General features: G+C 50.5%; 1 pseudogene and 2 gene segments (V, D, J or C); 1 reads left to right on the plus strand and 2 right to left on the minus strand.

Annotated features, from left to right (window-relative positions):
• Positions 1 to 19,902, minus strand: part of LOC101556852 (immunoglobulin gamma-1 heavy chain-like) — a 279,701-nt gene that overhangs the window by 93,816 nt on the left and 165,983 nt on the right. Inside the window, 1 exon segment of the C gene segment in view lies at positions 8,721 to 8,770. Coding sequence covers positions 8,721 to 8,770 — 50 coding nt within the window.
• Positions 1,225 to 8,006, minus strand: LOC105943471 (Ig mu chain C region-like). The segment is given in 5 exon segments: positions 1,225 to 1,721; positions 1,818 to 2,135; positions 2,223 to 2,567; positions 2,647 to 2,958; positions 7,949 to 8,006. Coding segments are annotated over 5 exon segments (1,413 nt in total).
• Positions 10,204 to 10,629, plus strand: LOC105943469 (nuclear nucleic acid-binding protein C1D-like; annotated as a pseudogene).

Genomic DNA, 19,902 nt, shown 5'->3' on the forward strand with positions numbered 1-19,902 from the left:
GTCAACCATGTCCATGTGTGCAAGCCAGCTCATGTCCAGTGTGTGTATCAACCCATATCCATGTGTATGTCAGCTCATGCCCATGTGTGTATCAGCTGTGTCCATGTGTGTGCTAGCCTGTGTTCATGTGTATCTATCAGCCTGTGTCCATATGTGTATCAGACTGAGTCCATGTGTGTTCTTCAGCCTGTGTTCATGTGTGCCCAGCCTGTGTTCATGCGTGTCCATCAGCCCGTGTCGTGTGTGTTGGCTGTGTCCATCAGCCTGTGTCTATGTGTGTCCATCAGCCTGTGTCTATGCGTGTCCACCAGCCCATGTCCACGTGTGTTGGCTGTGTCCATCAGCCTGTGTCCATGTGTGGGTGTTGGCTGTGTCCTTGTATGTGTCAACCATATCCATATGTGCCCACAATCCCATGTCCTTGTATATGTGTCAGCCATGTTCATGTGTGCATATCAGGCTGTATCCATGTGTGTATGTCAGCCCATGTCAGTCAGCCCATGTTCATGTGTATCAGTCCATGTTCATGTCTGTCCATGTCCATGTGTATGTCTGTGTTTATGTACTCTTTGTTCATGTGTGGGCTTCACATGTGTGACTGTATGCATGGCTGAGTGTGCATCTGTGTCTGTATGAGTTCATGAATTCATGTATCTGTACATGAGTATGTTTATACAGTGTCCATTCATGTGAATTGCATGAACTTGCATGTGCACACATGAGTGGATTTGTATGTGTTCCCATGTGACTTGTGTGTCCTCATGTGTTCAGTGCGAATGGCATGTGCCTGTATTCACACATGTAACTTGTATGTGTATGTGTTAGTGAATGGCATGTGCCTATATTCACACTAGCTGCACGCACACATTTATGTGAGGGCATGTGCCTGTGAGTGCATCTATGTCCATGTGAGCTGTGTGAATGTGCACACATGGATGTGTCTATGTCCACGCCACACATTTGTTGCATATACATGCATATGTCTTTATGTCCCTGTGTTCAAGAAAGTAAGCTGCGTGCGCATGTGGGTGGGTGTCTGTGTATGTGTGCACATGTGTGTGGTTGTGCATGTCTGTGCATGTATGTTCCCAGGAGGCAGTGAGAGCACAGCAGCTGGGCCCGTGGGCTGCAAGTACCCTGCAAGCAGCACGGGGCGTGCGAGAGGCCAGAAGCGCGGCCCCTGGAGCGGGCGGGGTTGGCATAGGCGCAAGCACTCAGACCAGCGTCTTTTCAATGGATCCTTTATTTCTAACTCCATGAACTGCAACCTCTGCTGCTGAGCTCAGAGGGCACGCACGCACGCACGCACACATGGGCTGCCCGGGGTCAGTAGCAGGTGCTGGCGGTGTCGGACAGGACCAGGGACACATTGTACAGGGTGGGTTTACCGGTGGCCTTGTCCACGGTCTTCTCGGTCACCGAGAGGGGCAGGGCCTCGTGGGCCACCACGCAGGAGTAGGAATCCCCACTGCTCCAGTCCTTCTCGCTCACGGTCAGGACGCTGTGGACGAAGTAGAGGTCTGGGTTCTGGGGCTCGGGCGCGGGGGTGCTGGTCACGTAGTCCTCAGGGGACATCGGCTGTCCCTGATGCTGCCACTGCACGAAGACGTCAGGGGGCGCGAAGTTCTTCACCAGGCAGGTGACCGACACCGACTCCCGCAGCTTGATCTCCTCCTGGGCGGGCGGCAGCACATACACGGAGGGCCGGTTCATGAAGACATCTGCAGGAAGAAGGTCGGTTTTTAGGGGGGTGGGCGTGGAGGGGCGTGAGGGTGGGGGGCGCGGGGGCATGAGGGCATGGGGGTGGGCACACGCACTCTGGGGTCGGGAGATGGTCTGCTTCAGCTTCGAGGGCAGGTCTGGGTGCGACACGGTGCATGTGAACTTCTCGCCCGACTCCCAGTCCTCCTGGCACACGCTGGCCTGGCCCGTGGCACTAAAGGTGTTGTTGGGGTGGCTCTCAGAGACGCTTTGCTGCGTGTCCAGTTGGCCTTTCTTCTCGCCAGACCACTGGATCTCCAGGCCTTCGTAGGTGATCAGGCCCGTGACCAGGCAGGTCAGCTGGGCCGAACGGTTGAGGAAGATGCTGACGAAGGTGGGAGGCAGGGCGAAGACCTGGATGCCGTTGGACGGGCCTGGGGGCAGGAGAGATAGGCTGAGCAGTGTGGGGAGGCGGCGGGCGGGCTCCCCCACTCCAGGCTGCGCTCTGTGCTCTGGCTTACCAGGGTTGCTGCACAAGGACGATGCGTTCTTCTGGTAGGTCAGGCCCTTGTGCACCGCCTGGCAGGTGAACACCCTCTGGCTGAGCCAGTCAGACTCGGTGACGGTCAGCCAGCTGATGACCCTGAAAGTGGCGGGCCCTGAGCCCCGCGGCTCAGCCTCCACGTCGCTGGTTGAGACGGATTGGGGTGGCACTGGTTCGCCGTCCTTCAGCCAGGACATGGCAATGTTTTTGGGGCTGAAGCCCGACGCCTGGCAGATGATCTGGGATTTGCGGGGGCTGTTGCCGGAGAAGGAGTCACGGGGTGGGATGAAGACACTCATGTTGGGGGGCAGCTCTACAATGCCTGGAGTGGGACACGGGCGTTAGCAGGGCCTGCCCGGGGCCCGCCCGGCTCCCCCACCCGTCCCCGCCCTCCGGCTTACCTGGTATGGGCACGTTCACATGCCGGTTGCCAGCCTTGTTGTTGGCATTGCATATCAGGAAGTCGTCGGTAGACTGGAGGACGTCCACGGATGGCAGTTGCACGCGGGAGGTGGACAGGTACCGGCCATCCCGCATGACCTCAGGGAAGGTGTAGGCGCTCTTGATGTCGGTGTTGTTCTTGAAGTTCCAGGAGAAGGTGAGGGGCGGGGGCAGGAAGTCGCGGGCCAGGCAGCCCAGGGTCACCTGCGTCTCGTCCGGCAGAGAGGAGTCACAGGATACGAGGGGGAAGAGTAACGGAGGTGACTGGGTTTCTGGGGAGCCGAGGAGAGAAAGGAAGAGACTCCGGTGAGGACTCTGGGATGGAGCATGGCACCGCCCGAGCACCACAGGCAACCCTGCTGGCGGCCCCCAGCACTGAGGCACCTGCCACATCAGCAGGCCCCAGCACTCCACAGCTCCTTTGGTGAGTTGCACGTGGTTGGGGCCCCAGACCCCACTGCCTGCAGGGAGTGATGGAACAATGAGGAGAGGGTCTCGGCCCCCATAGCAGGGGCGGTGGGGGCTGGAGAGTAGCTCGTCAGAGCAGAGAATATCAGGAAGAAATGAGACACTTTCCCTTCCGGCAGGGCCGGGCTCCAGGCATGGCCGGTCTCAGGGCTGGAGAGAGCCGGCCGAGAGGAAAGGCCTCAGGGAGTACTGCACCCCGAGTCACCCCTAAGGCCCAGGCAGGTGTTCTGCATTCTGTGCTAAGGGTCCCTGTAGATTGTCTTACACAATCAGCTCCCAAAGCCTCAGAGAAACTCCGCCTTTGAGGCTCCAGCCCGTAGACGCCACGGAGACCACCCACAGCTGCAGGTTCTGCTGAGCCCAGCTGACCTGAGCATGCAGCAGGGACGATCAGCCCAGGGGCGGCTTGTGGACAGGCCTGCACTGACCCCCACGGGCAAGCTGAGCTGAGAGAGCCCAGCCGTGACCCCTCAGCTGCTCAGCCTCCTCAGTCTGACGGCCTATCCTGCTATCCCAGCCTGACGCGCACAGAGCATAGCCTGGTCAGCCCAGTCCAGCGCTGTGGGCTCATTTCAGGCCGGCCCAGCCAGCTTAGGGCACCCAGTTTAGCGCCTCAGCTCTGCAGGTTGATTCATACAGACCAGACCAGCCCACACACATTAGCTTAGTCCAGCCCAGCTCACACAGCCCAGCTCAGCCCAGCTCAGCTCAGCCCAGCTCAGCTCAGCCCAGCTCAGCTCAGCAGCTCAGCTCGGCCCAGCTCACTCACCCCAGCTCAGCTCAGCTCAGCTCCCCCAGCTCAACTCAACTCAGCTCAGCCCAGCCCAGCTCAGCTCAGCCCAGTTCAGCTCAGCCCAGCTCAGCTCACCAGCCCAGCTCAGCTCAGCTCCCCCAGCTCAACTCAGCTCAGCTCAGCTCCCCCAGCTCAGCTCAGCCCAGCTCAGCTCAGCTCAGCTCAGCCCAGCTCACCCAGCTCAACACAGCTCAGCTCACCCAGCCCAGCTCAGCCCAGCTCAGCTCAGCTCACCCAGCCCAGCTCAGACCAGCTCAGACCAGCTCAGCCCAGCTCAGCCCAGCTGAGCACAGCTCAGCTCAGCTCAGCTCGGCTTGGCTCCCCCAGCCCAGCTCAGCTCACCCAGCCCAGCTCAGCCCAGCTCAGCTCACCCAGCCCAGCTCAGCTCACCCAGCCCAACTCTGCTCAGCTCAGCTCAGCTCAGCCCAGCTCAGCCCAGCTCAGGCCAGCTCAGCTCAGCTCAGGCCAGCTCAGCCCAGCTCAGCTCACCCAGCACAGCTCAGCTCAGCTCAGCTCAGCTCAGCTCAGCTCAGCTCAGCTCGGCTCCCCCAGCCCAGCTCAGCCCAGCTCAGCTCACCCAGCCCAGCTCAGCCCAGCTCAGCTCACCCAACCCAGCTCAGCTCACCCAGTCCAACTCGGCTCAGCTCAGCTCAGCTCACCCAACTCAGCCCAGCTCAGCTCACCCAGCCCAGCTCAGCCCAGCTCCGCTCATCCAGCCCAGCTCACCCAGCCCAGCTCAGCTCAGCTCAGCTCACCCAGCCCAGCCCAGCTCAGCTCAGCTCAGCTCAGCTCAGCCCAGCTCAGCTTGCCTCCCCCAGCTCAGCTCAACTCACCCAGTCCAGCTCAGCCCAGCCTCAGCCCAGTTCAGCTCAGCTCATCCAGCCCAGCTCAGCCCAGCTCAGCTCAGCTCAGCTCGGCTCCCCCAGCTCAGCTCAGCTCAGCTCAGCTCACTGAGCCCAGCTCAGCTCAGCTTACCTAGCCCAGCTCAGCCCAGCTCAGCTCAGCTCACCCAGTCCAGCTCAGCTCAGCTCACCCAGCCCAACCCAGCCCAGCTCAGCTCAGTTTACCCAACTCAGCTCAGCTCAGCTCACCCAGCCCAGCCCAGCTCAGCTCAGCTCAGCTCAGCCCAGCTCAGCTCACCCAGCCCAGCCCAGCTCAGCTCAGCTCACCCAGCCCAACCCAGCCCAGCTCAGCTCAGTTTACCCAACTCAGCTCACCCAGCCCAGCCCAGCTCAGCTCAGCTCAGCTCAGCCCAGCTCAGCTCACCCAGCCCAGCCCAGCTCAGCTCAGCTCACCCAGCCCAGCCCAGCTCAGCTCAGCTCAGCTCAGCCCAGCTCAGCTCACCCAGCCCAGCCCAGCTCAGCTCACCCAGCCCAGCCCAGCTCAGCTCAGCTCAGCTCAGCTCAGCCCAGCTCAGCTCACCCAGTCCAGCTCAGCTCAGCTCAGCTCACCCAGCCCAGCCCAACCCAGCTCAGCTCAGCTCAGCTCAGCTCACCCAGCCCAGCTCAGCTCAGCTCAGCTCAGCTCAGCTCAGCTCACCTAGCCCAGCTCAGCCCAGCTCAACTCACCCAGCCCAGCTCAGCTCAGCTCAGCTCACCCAGCCCAGCTCAGCTCAGCTCAGCTCACCCAGCCCAGCTCAGCTCTGCTCAGCTTACCTAGCCCAGCTCAGCTAAGCTCAGCTCAGCTCACCCAGCCCAGCTCAGCTCAGCTCAGCTCAGCTCAGCTTACCCAGCCCAGCCCAGCTCAGCTCAGCTCACCCAGCTCAGCTCAGCCCAGCTCAGCTCAGCTCAGCTCAGCTCACCCAGCCCAGCTCAGCTCCCCCAGCCCAGCTCAGCTCAGCTCAGCTCAGCTCAGCTCAGCTCAGCTCAGCTCAGCTCAGCTCAGCTCAGCTCAGCTCAGCCCAGCTCACCCAGCCCAGCTCAGCTCACCCAGCCCAGCTCAGCCCAGCTCAGCTCACCCAGCCCAGCCCAGCTCAGCTCAACTCACCCAGCCCAGCTCAGCTCCCCCAGCCCAGCTCAGCCCCCCCAGCCCAGCTCTGCCCAGCTCAGCTCACCCAGCCCAACTCAGCTCAGCCCAGCCTAGCTCAGCCCAGCTCACCCTCCCAGCTCACCCAGCTCTGCCCAGCGGACCCAGCTCAGCAAAAGCTCCCGCCGTCCAGCTTACCCAGCCATCTCAGTGTGGCCCACTTGGTCCTTCCCTCTCAGTTCCAGCTGCTGTGGGTGCCCAGGCTGTGACTTCGCATAGTGCCCGCCTCAGTAAGGCAAGTCCTTGGGGACTTGCCTCTGACCTGCCTGCCCTTCCCAGCCTGAGCGTGCCCCTAGCCCCCCACGCCTCAGCCTCAGCCCCCGGCCTGCGGGCACTTGGCTTCAGAGCAGTGGGAATCTGATCCTTTAGCACCCCAGCGCACTCCAGTTCAGTGGAGACGCATGCGGGGAGGCCCCCTGCCCCAGGAGGGCCCAAGGCCACCTCCTGGGTCTGAAGCAAATCCTGCAAGCCCTTAAGTTCTTTCGAGATAAAGATCTCCATAAAAAAAATCCCAGGAACCACATTTTACCAAAATGCTGCTCTGTCTCCAAGCCCGAGCCACGCAGTCAGTTACCAGTAGAAACGCTCCTGCCACTTGCCCCAGGGAGGGGAGCTCCGTGGCTGCCTGATGTGCAGACCTCTCTGCCCCCCAATAATTAGAGGCTGAGTCTCTGGCCGGAGCTGGGTCACCTTAGGGACACGAAGGTGTCCCCCAAACCACAGCAGGTGAGGGGCCGGAGCCCGCGGTGACTTGTGACAAGTGGCCCTGGGCTCCTGCGTCTCTCAGCAGCTCCCCAGAAGCGCCCAGCGCCGTGCAATCGCTCCCACTCCACACTCAGCCAGCTCAGGAAGCTGCGGCTCAGGGCCAGCGGCCAGCGGCCAGCACAGACGCCCAGCTGGCTGAGGGAGCAGCCGTTCAAAGAAACGGAGGGTTGGCTGTTTAATTTCTTAACTATCAGTGTCCACAGCTGAAAATGAATAAAAGTGGGTAAGCTGGTAAAAATCTCCATTAATTGGAATATTGAATGTAATAAATTATTGTGAACAACTTGATAAAAATAAAAATTAAAATTAAAAAAAAAAATCTCCATTCGGGAATGGGCACTGGTGGAGAAATATAAACTAAATACAAACATGAAAGTTCATAAGTTTGTTAACTGTACCCCGTGGTGAGTCACTAATAAAAATAAAAATTAATAAAATCTCCATTCGTGCCTAAGCTCAGGTCCATTAAGTTTAAAATAAAACGAGAAGTTCATTAGCTAAGTTGGAACAAATTAGAAGCCACTAAGCTATGACCGAAAAAATCCAAATTGCTAAAAAAAGGAACTAGGCAGTTTCAGGCCCGCAGCCGGCCTTATTTTAGAAAGGCAAATAGCCAGGTGTTGTTTATCTCAGCAAGGCACCGAAACTTCCTTTCCTGTCCTCAGCCACAAGACCCCCAATTCTGTTTTCTTGCTTCCTAAAATAGACCCTGCTTCCGGCCACCTGCAGAGCGGGCCTCCTGGCACTGACTCAGCAAGCCCTGCAATGCCCTGGAAAAATGACCCGAGTCCATGTGGCCAGGCCAGCCCCGAACCCCAGCCCCGAGCCCCGGCCGTGGTCCCGGCCCCGAGCCCGGGAGAGCAGCCCGGACAGACCTCGCTCTCGGAAACCGAACGCTCACACTGAAACACTAACACCCCTTGGCAAGCTCTGCTTGCCAAGGCACACTTCTGTGGTCCCCCCAGAGCCCCTTCAAAGTCCCCCCGGGGGTCTAGGGCAGAGCTCCCGAGTCCAGGGCACTTCGGGTCCCTCCGACTCCCCGTCACCCAGGCCGGCCCCCCGGCACTAAAGGAAAAGTCTCAGCAAACAGACATGCTCTCAGATTTCCCCCCACAAGCCTGCCCAGGACCCCCGGGCACACGTCCCAAGGCCCGGCAGCTCGGAAGACCCCAGACAGGAGCAGAACAGGAGGCCCGAAGGGCTTTTCTTACCTGAGGAGACGGTCACCATGGTGCCTTGGCCCCAGTAGTCCATAGCATAGTCACAGTGGGCAAGACTCTCTCCTCACCCCACAAAAACTGGGGCTGGCTCCCGGGTGACCTTTTAGGGTCATGTTTCCTCTTGCCTGACCCTCAGAGGCTGGACACTGCCTGCCCAGGCCGGCACCCAGCCTGGGAGCCCCCAAATCCTCCCTGAGTCAGACCATGGGCCGGGGAGGTTCACATCAGGGGCCGCCCCAAGGTCCCTGTCTCAGGAAAGGGGACTCAGTGTCCCCTCCTGGCCTCGAGACCCTCCGTCGTAACCCTGACACCCCACAGCCCGGAGCAGGGCAGTGACCGGGGCCGAGAGTCGCCCTGGCCGAGCGGGCCCCAGAGACCGGGCGGCAGACCTGTGGCCTCCCGGCTGCGTCCTTCAAGCCCTTCTGAGCCCACCAGGACCCCAGACCCGGCACCTCCGCTGTGCCCCAAATGCCACCAAAATCATCCGAGAGAGAGAGGGGAGAGAGGGGTTGAAGACTCACCTGAGGAGACGGTGACCATGGTCCCCTGGCCCCAGTAGTCAAAGTAGTCACATTGCCACAGGCCCCACTGGGGGCTGCACAAGATCCCTGCCGGCTCGGGCCGGTCCCCAGCCTCCCCCCAGCCTCCCCCCGCCACAGGCCCGCTGACCGGTCAGCCTGGCCAGAGGAGCCACGGGCCCGGCTCCCTCTCTCTGCCCCACACTCTGTGCCCAAAGCTGACTGCCACCCGCAGGGAGACTCACCTGAGGAGACGGTGACCATGGTCCCCTGGCCCCAGACGTCGAAGTAAGCATAGCACAGTGAGACAGGCCGGGCGGTGGCCACCTCAGAAACCCCTCCTGAGGCCCGGGAAGGCCTGTCTCCTGGGAAGGGGGCCCGGGCTCAGACCCGCCCTCCTGACCCTCCACACGTGTCCGGGCTGGCCTTGCCAGCTGCCTCGGCCCCCTGGCCATACTCCGCCCTGGCCCACCCTTGGCCGGGTCCTGTCCCCATCCCCGTGTCCTGCCTCCACCTCTTCTCGCCCAGTTTGCCGTCTGCTCCCGCCGCGGGGCCGCTGGGGGCTGGCCGTGAGCCTCGGCCGTAGAGGCGGTTTGTGTCATGCCATCAATCACTGTGCCCCAGTTAGCACCGTGATGCCCTGCCCAGCCAAAACCTCCAGCTGGGCGCCAGCCCCCGCCGGAGGCACCTGCGGGTCGGGGGGAGGCCAGTGATGGGACCGTCACACCAGCTGCAGCTGACACACCCTGGGAGGGGCACGTGTGAGACTCGGCTTCTGCTGGACGGGGGTGTTGTGGGGACCCCCCATGCCGGTCTGGAGCCGCGGAGACACAGGCGGCGGTGGGGTTGTGGGGGGTGAAGATGGTCCTGCTAGCACCGGCCCAGGAGCTTGGCTGTGCTCGGGGCTGGACAGAGAGGACAGCTGGGCGGGCAGGGGCTTGGGGAAGCCGGGTCACTCTATTCTCATTTACATATATAAGTTTTCAACTCTGGAGTCTAAAGTATTATTACATTAGATTTTATTTTATACCTGGATCTCATGATGGTAATAATTATGTCTCACCTGTCATTAGTAAAACTTTTAAACCAATTCTATATTAACCTATTTTGGAATTCACACAGTATAGGTAATGCCTACAAATGCAAATTCCTCATACATTTTATATAGACACTGTGGTTTATGAAGTTGTTCATTGTAAAGAACTACCCCCAGGTGTGACGGATGTGTGTTTGCGAGCTCTCGGGGCGACTCTCTCTCACCGCCTACGTTCGGTGCTCTCGAGTATGGACAGGATTAGGATGACTGTAGGCGATGGGCAGGCGAAGGAAGAATAAGGACCAGGCTGGTTAATTAATTACCGTTTATCCAATCTCTCATCTCTCTCTCATCTCTCGCACTCTTCTTTCCTAGCTCCTCATTCCTTGATCCCTGCTCTCCGGATTCTGCCCTGTGGATTCAGACTCTCTGGATTCTGACTCTCACTACTTCTCTTGGATTCCCTCCACCATTATCTACAATTTTCCCAAATGCCCCTTAAGCCTTCCCCCATAGCAGACCCTCAATAATTTATTTTATATTGCTTGTTTTCAATAATTTTGCTAACAGAATGTTCAAAAAGTGTTTCTTTAAAAGAAAATTAGTGTAAATTGTATCTCACTATGGTGACATTAAGTTCTGTCATTAAGTTTATTAAGATGTTGGGGATCCCGCAGTGGAACTTGATCATAATGGCAGGTGAAGAAATTAATGAAGACTATCCAGTAGAAATTCATGAGTACTTATCAACATTTGAGAATTCCACTGGTGCTGTGGATGATATGCTGAAGACCATGATGTCCGTTTCTAGAAATGAGTTGCTGTAGAAGTTGGACCTACTTGAACAAGCTAAAGGGAATTTAGTTTCTGCTTACACATTAAATTAAATGTTCTGGGTTTATTTGGCTACTCAGGGAGTTAATCCTAAGGAACATCCAGTAAAGCAGGAATTGGGAAGAATCAGAGTATACTTGAACAGAGTCAAGGAGATAACAGACAAGAAGAAGGCTGGCAAGCTAGATAAAGGTGCAACTTCAAGATTTGAGAAAAATGCACTCTGAGAACCAAAACCCAAGAATGCATCAAAAGTTGCCAATAAAGGGAAAAGTGAAAAATAACCTTTTTTATGTACATATATTCAAAAAGTTCATCTTTTTAAAAAAATTATTGAATCACCATGAGATAGTTACAAGCTTTCATGTTTGGGTTACAATCTCACAATGATCAAACACCCATCCCTCCACCAGTGCACATTCCCCACCACCAATATCCTGGGTATAACCCCCCTTTCCCAACCTCTCCCTGCCTCTATGGCAGACAATATTCCCCATACTCTCTCTCTACTTTTGAGCATTATGGCTTGCAACACAGACACTGAGAGGTCATCATGTTTGGTCCATTATCTACTTTTGGCATGCATCTCCCATCCCAACTGGTTCCTCCAGCCATCATTTTCTTAGTGTTCCCATCTCTATTCAATCTGCCTCCTCCCCTCCGCTCATGAAGCAGTCTTCCAGCTACGAGGCAATCCTAAAATAGATGACTGGTTAAAGAAACTTTGGTACATCTATACAGTGGAATACTATGCATCTGTGAGGAGAGATGAAGTAATGAAATTTGCTTATAAATGGATAAACACGGAGTGTATCATGCTAAGTGAAATGAGTCAGAAAGAGAGGGACAGACATAGAGAGATTGCACTCACTTGTGGAGTATAAAATAACATCACATGAGGCTGATACCCAAGGACAGTAGATACAAGTTCATCTTTTTTTGTTGTTGCTCTTACCCACTTAGGTGGTAAAGTTTGAATATGTTCTTTATTGAATTATATATAAAATGAGCATTTTAAATTTGTCATGTTGATTACTTCTTTACCCCAGAAAGATTAAGTTATCTTTATTGAATTTCCTATATAATATCATAAGGTTTCTAACATTGTGGTATATTTTATATTTATAGTTTACCGTCTCTCCTGACAAGACTCATTTCCTTATATAGGTCAATCTTTCAAGTTCCATTTTATAAGCAGCTATGAAAGTTAATTTTAATGTCCTCTGTAAACATTTGCCTGTTGTAAATTAATAATGGCTTGATCAAGTTTACTATAAGGAGACTGAAGTTAAAAATACCCTATTTTCATTGTAATTAATGAAATATTATGTTTGTATTTTTGGTTGTTTTTAACTGTATTGTGTTTTTATTTGAGGACTTCCTGCCTTTTTGATATTTGTGTAAAATTAAGACTCTTAAGGCTATTTTAATTCTTGGCAGTTTGTCTTTATACTCCATTTAAAGCAAAATATATCATTAACTTTAGATGGAAATGAGGTTGTATATTGATGGCTAAATTTTGTCACAATAACAGTGCCCTTTCAATAAAGGTGGTATATGTTGAAAAAAAAGTTTATTAAAATGTTACAGGTTAAGCCTTCTGTTTTCATGTTAATGGAGATTGGTTGCCTTTTACGCTATATCCCACCATATCTGATACACTACTACTGGTTTATTAGTGTTGTAGAGATTGAGATGAATCCAGGAAGTTCGGGATTTCTAAGGGGTGGTACATCTGGAGTTAAGCTTATAATTGGGTGTGGCTTTGGGTGTGGGCATGATTGCTGGGGCTTCTGGAAGTACTGGGAAGTGGGGGCAGGTAGTCCATCCCAACTCCAAGAAAAGCATGGAGGTTTCAGTCTCAAAACTCGCGTTATTTCAGCAGATTAATTTCTTTTATTATTATTATTATTTTTTATTATTAAATCACCATGTGGAAAGTTACAGTTTCCAGGCTTATCTCGGTTATATACTGCTCGAACACCCATCCCTTCACCAGTGCCCATATTCCACCACCAAAAACCCCAGTATACTTCCCACCCCCCACCCCCCCACCCCCGTTTGTGTAGCTGATAAATTTCACTTCACTTTCTCTTTACCTTGATTACATTCCATATTTCAACACAATATTCACTATTGTTGTTGGAGTTTCCCCTTTAAAAAAAAAGCCCTGCTGACAAAGAAGCATTTGATAGTTTTCCATTGCTGAGAATGAAGAGATATGAAGTCACGCGGCCACGATAGCAGCCATGCGGTTTAGGATTTCTGCATTTTAGTACTTTAGTAGTTAAGTCCAGTGAGATTTATGTTAGAAATTGCATCATTTCCCTTCCTGGGGCATCATGGGGATCTGGCTTAGTTCATAGTCTAGAGACATTGGTGGAAGCAGTTGCTGGTACCAAAAGTAGTCTAGCTGTCCTCTGGATCGTGGTCATAAGCAGCAGAGCGGCTGCACAAATAAACATGTGGCCACTCGAGTTGCATCTTGGCAGAGCTCACACCGCTATCGCCCCGGCCCGAGACTGCCCACACGTGTCCCTCAGCAGATTGATTTCTAGGTGGGGTTCAGTCCTAAGAGAGTGGAATCTGGCCGGGGCATGGCAGCGATTTTGGAATGTGGGAGCAATTGGCTGCCACGGCTCTGTTTGTGAGGGCAAGGGCTGATCTGCCCTCCTCTGGGGTGCCCCTGGCAACTCAGCCATTCATAGGGGTCTGGAGAATTTTTTTCCAGCTTGTTGATCTGTTTCAAGATTTATTTATGAGTCTCTGGACCAAGGCTGGTAGAGGAGCTCGAATGATATGTTACTACCTTAGCACTGGTTTAAATAATGACCAAGAGACTTCCTCATAGATATTTTGTAAGATATGTGATTTTTAAATGAAAGCAGAGGATCAGCAAGTGTGAACTGCCACATCAGTAGATCTGAACAAGCACATCAGCACCATGGTTGATGGTGTAAACTCTGATTCTAGGAACAGAGGAACAAGCTCAGCTGGTGAGCGGGTGCTTAGTTACCAGAAACTTTCATCTACACAGCACTCTGTGTGGCTGTACAGAGCTACAAGAAAGCCTGACAAAACCTCGGTTAATTCCAGAAATACATTAAACGCATTTTCATCAACCAGAAGAATTCTTTCACCATGATTAGAATTATCCTAGTTGCTATTATTGGAAGTTGTTAAAATTGCCAGTGTACCTGTTACTTCTCTGTAATTTTATTCTATAATTTGAGGTGAAAATTATAGAATAAATAATAAATAAGTGAATGGTTCTGGGAAGAAATTCGGGGACCCTGCACTTGCCTTGCACATGTGAGACAGGGGGAGGCAGGGAGAGATAATTGCCTAAGGAACTGAATGATGGGGAGCTTACCTTTCTATCTAGCAGCCAGTGTAGGGTCTAAAATGTGAGTCGGCTTCTGGACAGGATTCCTCTCCCAAAATAGTCCTTCCCACACAGCTGCCACGTCTACTCCGGAACCCTCACGATCACGTTGTTGGTCGTGAGTTTACAGCCTGAAATCTTCCTTCGCCCGATGTCAGTCCCGAAGGGGAGCAGCAAGGGGCCTCGTAACTCACACACCGGCCTCTCCCGCGTCCATCTTCCAGGGTAGATGCGATCCAGCACTCTGCACACACCCCACGTGCCCACCCGCCTCTGCTCACACACCCCTCGGTTTCTTCTTCCCTGTCCTCATTCTGGTCATCTAATTAAAGTGTAATTCTCCTTTGATGCCTTGCATTCCCTCCTCCTGTGATTCTTCTGTACGCCACGGATAAGTGGGATCAGCCAGTATCGGTCTTCTCTGGCTTACTTCATTTGGCATATATATCACGAATCACGAATCACGAAATCCCGTTAGTCGTTGAGTTGCTCGAGTGGTCTCAGTAACCTCTACATTTGTCCTATCCCTGAGATTTTAGAAGCCTCTCTCTTCTCGGCCTTCCCAACGATGCCGCATTGGAGGCTCTTTCAGGGTCAGGGGAATGAGATTCAGCTGGTTACTGGCTTTCGCATATGGATACACCATGGGAAGCATGCGAGGCTGTCCCTTGTGGGCAGGAAGCTCTCAGTAGCTTGCTATTTTCTCCCAGAGGGAAAAGTAGGTTATAAGATATTGCTTCTGGGAGCTTGCTTTTAAGTCTCTGGATGTTGGCCATTGATGGGATTACACACACCTGGGTTCCTCTGCCGGTACCTTCATGTATGAGGCTTGTCCAAACTTGAGTAGAGGGGCCTTGAGCATGGCTGTGGCTAGGTTCCAGTGGTCTTTGGCCGCTGGGAGTTCTGCTCGGGGCGGGGAGGTAAGCTGGAGCCCATCCCCTCCAAGGGGCCCCGGGGAAGACAGCTAGGCGTGTGGGCAAGATATATATATATATATATGTGGCATATATATATATATATATATTTGTATTGGAGGTAGGTACCAAGAAATGGAATTACTGGTTGTATGGCAGCTCTGTTCTCACTTTTCCAAGACACCTTCACACTGTCTTCCATAGGGGCTGACCCAGACCACATTTCCACCAGCAGTGGGATGGGAATTCCTCTTTGCCAACACAGATTGTTGCCAGCTTCTTGGATGTGTGCCATTCACTGGTGTGAGCTAGGCCCTGCTTGCTTGCTTGAGTTCTCCGATGATGAGTGATGAGGAGCACTTTTTCATGTACCTATCAACCATGTGTCTGTTTTCTCCAGAGAAGCATCTGTTTCCTCTCCCCCTTTTCTGATAGGGGTTTTAGATTTTTGTTATTGATCTGTGTGGGCAATTTGTATATCTTTATCTGCTGTGTTGAGTGTGACTATTTCTTACCATTTACTTTTAGTTTTAATCTGTTTTTTTTTTTGCCATGCAGACATTTCAATTTGATTTAGTTCCATCTATTTACTTTTGTTTCTGTTGCCTTTGCAATGAAAAGGCAGCATATCACTGAAAACACCTCTCCAAGAGGTCCAAATCTTTACATGTTCTGACTATATTTTTCTCAGTATATTTTATAAATTCTGGTTTTGATATTATGGTCTTTGATTCACATTGAATTGACTTTTGTGGAAGGTGTGAGAAATGGATCCAGTTTTATTTATTTACTTTTTTAAAAATATGTGGGTATCCACTTTTAACAAGACCCTTTGTCGAAGAGGCTGTCTTCACTCCACTTCATGGATATTTCTGTCAAAAATTGGTTGACCATAGATCTGGGGACTTGTCTCTTGGTCATGATTCTAATCCACCGGCCAGAGAATCTACACTTATCCCAGTATCATGCTCTCTGAGTACTACAGCTTTACAGGATAGTTTCAAGTTAGGGAATGAGACATCTCCCAATTTCTTATTTCTTAGAAATGAGAGATAAGTACGGCTTTTACTGTTTGGGGTGTTCTGTGATTCCCTAGACACATCAGGGGTTATGTCTGCACCAGTTCTTCCTGGCTGAGTGGACCAGCACACTTTTGTTAACATTGGTCACTGTACACTGTCACCTATTTTCAGTAGTCTGCACAGTACATATGGAGCCTGTGAAATGTACACACAGACGATATTGTACATTTGTGTATGTAAATGATAGACCCATTTAGAGTCGGGGTCTGCCTTCCTCCGGGAGTGCGTTTAGAGTTGAAGGAGACTTGTGAGGCCACGGGGGCATGGGGTCCTGAGCCCACCAGTGGGTGAGCAGCACATTGTCATCTCCAGAGGAAACACCACCCTGTGAAAAAAAACAATCAGATGCTCTTGCTTATGTGCTCATTTTGCTAATTTGGAGATCGGAAACAAATACAATATATTGATATATGTTTATAGAGGCCACAGCCAGGGACCCCTCCTGCAGTGCTCATCTGCTGAATGAGATAATATGGTGTATTATGTTGATAGTTTTCATTTCCAACTACCATTGTCCCTTCTCTATCCCAACTCCCTCCTCTCCCCAGCACTTGACGCAGGTTTCCTCAACCTCAACCAATCCTTCTGGCCCTTGTTCCTCCTGTCCTTGGGTACCATTAGTCTCACACTATTTTTTTAATATCCCACAAAGAGTGCAATAATTCTGTCTGTCCCTTCCCTTCTGACTCATTTCACTCAGCATGATACTCTCCATGTCCATCTTTTTATAAGTGATGTGATAAGACATCCTTTATGCTGGTAGCTGCATAGTATTCCATTGTGTAAATGCGCCATAGTTTCTTTTACCAGTCGTCTGTTCTCGGGTACTTGGATTGTATCCAGATTCTGGCTACTGTGAACAGTGCTGCAATAAAGATACAAGTGCAGATGGGATTTGTGCTGTGTGTTCTTGTGCCCTTGGGGATATATTCTCAGAAGTGATATTGCTGGGTCATAGAGGAGCTCAATTTCTAGTTCTTTGAGAAATGTCTATATTTTTTCCTAAAAAGGCTGGACCAGTTGTCATTCCCACGAACAATAAATGAGAGTTCATTTCTCCCTGCATCCAAACCAGCACTGGTTATTCTGTTCTTTTTGATGTGTGTCAGTCTCTGTAGTGTGAGATAATATCTAACTATTTTGATTTGCATCTCCCTGATGACTAGTGATTTAGAGCATATTTCATGTATTTATTTGTGTTTATTCTGTGAGGAAGTTTCTGTTAATTTCTTCTCCCCATTTTTTATGTTGTTATTTTTTTCTTTTTTGGTAAAGTTCTATCAGCACCTTGTATATATTTGATATTAATCCTTTATCAGATGGGTATTGGGTAAATAATTTTTCCCATTATGTGGGCTGTCTTTGTATCTTGATCACCATTTCTTTTGAGGTGCAAAAGCTTCTTAGTTTAATGTAGTCTGATTTTTCAATCTTTGCTTCTACTTTCTTGGTCAGTGGTGTTTCATCTTTAAGATGCAGTTAGCATCAATGCCATGGAAGCCTCTGCCTATGTTTTCCTCCATGTACCTTATGGTTTTATGTATGATATTAAGGTATTTAATCCATTTTAATCTGACTTTTGTTCCTGTCTTCAGCACGGGGTATGAGTTCAAACTTTTTTCATGTAGCTGCCCAGTTTTCCCAGCACCACGTTGGAGAGGCTTATCTTGCTCTGCTTCATATTTCTTGCTCCCTTATCAAATATTAAATTATCACATAATTTAGGGAACGTGTCAAGATATTCAACTTTATTACATTGGTTTGTGTCTTTATTTGGTATACAATGCTGTTTTAATTACTACCACTTTGTAGTATAGCTTGTAGTTGGGGAAGCTGATGCCTCCATCTCCTTTTTCCCAAGGATTGCTTTAGCTATGCATGAGGGTTTATTGTTCCATATGAATTTCCAGAGTTTTTTTTAAATATATATTTTTGAAAAATATCATGGGTATTCTTATGGGGACTGCACTGAATCTGTATAAAGCTTTGGAGAATATTGCTATGCTGAAAAAGCTAATTCTCCTAATCTGTGAGCAGAGAATGTGTCTCCATTTCCTTTTGTCCTCTTTTATTTCTTGAAGTAGTGTTTTGTAGTTTTTTTTGTTTTTTTCTATTACTCCACATTTTTATTTGACATGTACTTTGAGTAATTTTTCTTTTATAAAACATCTTTTTTATGTATTGTTACTTTTATTTTTTATTATTATTTTTAAAATTTCTTTATTTTTAATTAGTGAATCACCGTGAGGGTACAGTTACAGATTTATACACTTTTGTGCTCATGCTTCCCTCATACAAAGTTTGGGAACCCATCCCTTCACCAGTACCCATTCTCCACCACCAGTAAACCCAGCATCCCTCCCACCTTCCCCAATCCCATCTCCCCCCACCCCACCCTGCCACTGTGGCAGGGCATTCCCTTCTGTTCTCTCTCTCTCTAATTAGCTGTTGTGGTTTGCAATAAAGGTGTTGAGTGGCCACTGTGCTCAGTCTCTAGACCTCATTCAGCCCGCAACACCCTTCCCCCACATGGCCTTCGACTACATTATAGTTGGTTATCCCTTCTCTGAGTTGCCCTTTCCCCAGAATGTGAGGCAAGCCTCCAAACCATGGAGTCAACCTCCTGGTACTTATTTCTACAATTCTTGGGTGTTAGTCTCCCACTCTGTTATTCTATATACCACAGATGAGTGCAATCTTCCTATGTCTGTCTCTCTTTCTGACTCATTTCACTCAGCATGAAACTTTCCATGCCAATCCACTTATATGAAAAATTCATGATTTCCTTTTTTCTAACAGCTGCGTAGTATTCCATTGTATAGATGTACCAAAGTTTCCTCAACCAGTCATCAGTTCTAGGGCATTCAGGTCTTTTCCAGATTCTGGCTATTGTAAACAGTGCTGCGATGAACATATAAGTGCAGATGTCGTTTCGACTATACTTTTTTGCCTCTCTGGGATGTATTCCCAGCAGTGGTATTGCTGGGTCAAATGGGAGCTCAATATTTAATTTTTTGAGAATCGTCCATATTGTTTTCCAGAAGGGCTGAACCAGTCGGCATTCCCACCAGCAGTGTAGAAGGGTCCCTTTCTCCCCACATCCTCTCCAACAAGGTTGCTTTTGTTCTTTTGTTTTTATTTTTATTTATTTATTTTTTTTAATTTAAATTTTATTGAATCACCATGTGGAGGGTTACATAGTTCTCAGGATTATGTCAGTTATACAATACTCAAACACCCTTCCCTTCACCCATGCCCATATTCCATCACCAACCACCCCATTATACCTCCCGCCCCCTCCCGCCCCCTCCAGTCCCCGCCCTTGTAAGTGATAAGTTTCACTTCGTTTACGCTTTATCTTGGTTACAGTCCATGTTTCAACACATAACTCACTATTGTTGCTAGGGTTTCCCCCCAAAAAAGAAAAGACAGTCCCACTGTCAAGGAAGCATTTGATGGCTCTCCATTGCTGAGAATGTAGAGATATTAAGTCCCGCTGTTTGTTACATAACTTTTCTATTTTTTCCCCCCTCGTCCCGCGCCACCGAGATCACGCCTGTTTAGTAATCACCACGCTGCCTGACAAAGGGAAAACAAACCAAAAAAGATGGTTATTTCTCGTCATCAGCCGGCGTGGGGCTCTGGCTTAGTTGATAGTCTGGTAGAATGTCTGCAAGCAGTTTCTGGAACCAAAAGTAATACGCTGGTATCGACCCCGGCTCAAGATTCCACCAGCGTCCCGCTGTTCCAGGTACAAAATAATTTATTCCCTTGTATCCCATTCCCACGCCACCAGGTCCATGTCAGCTTAATGGGCATCATACTATGGTTAACGCCACGCCGCGTTTCTTCCCGAGAAAGAAGAATATTTCTTCTCAGCCGGCGTGGGGATATGGTTTAGTTCAGTCTATAGAGATGGCTACCACTTTGGTAGCCTTCAATATTTCAGCAAAAGACTTACTATTCTTGTTAGGATTTCCCACCAAAGTCCGACCCATTAAAAGGGAACCATTTCATATTGGTGATGATTAAATGACAATAGGTTGTGCGGCCATGGCAGCGGCCTCGCGGCTTTGAATTTCTGTATAAAGTCCAGGGAAAGTACAGCCAGAAATTACACGTCGCTACAAACTTTAACCCTATTATGGTCCCCCCAAAGTCCAACTCATTACAAAG

Source organism: Sorex araneus, chromosome X (assembly GCF_027595985.1).
Source record: "Sorex araneus isolate mSorAra2 chromosome X, mSorAra2.pri, whole genome shotgun sequence".
Taxonomy (NCBI): domain Eukaryota; kingdom Metazoa; phylum Chordata; class Mammalia; order Eulipotyphla; family Soricidae; genus Sorex; species Sorex araneus.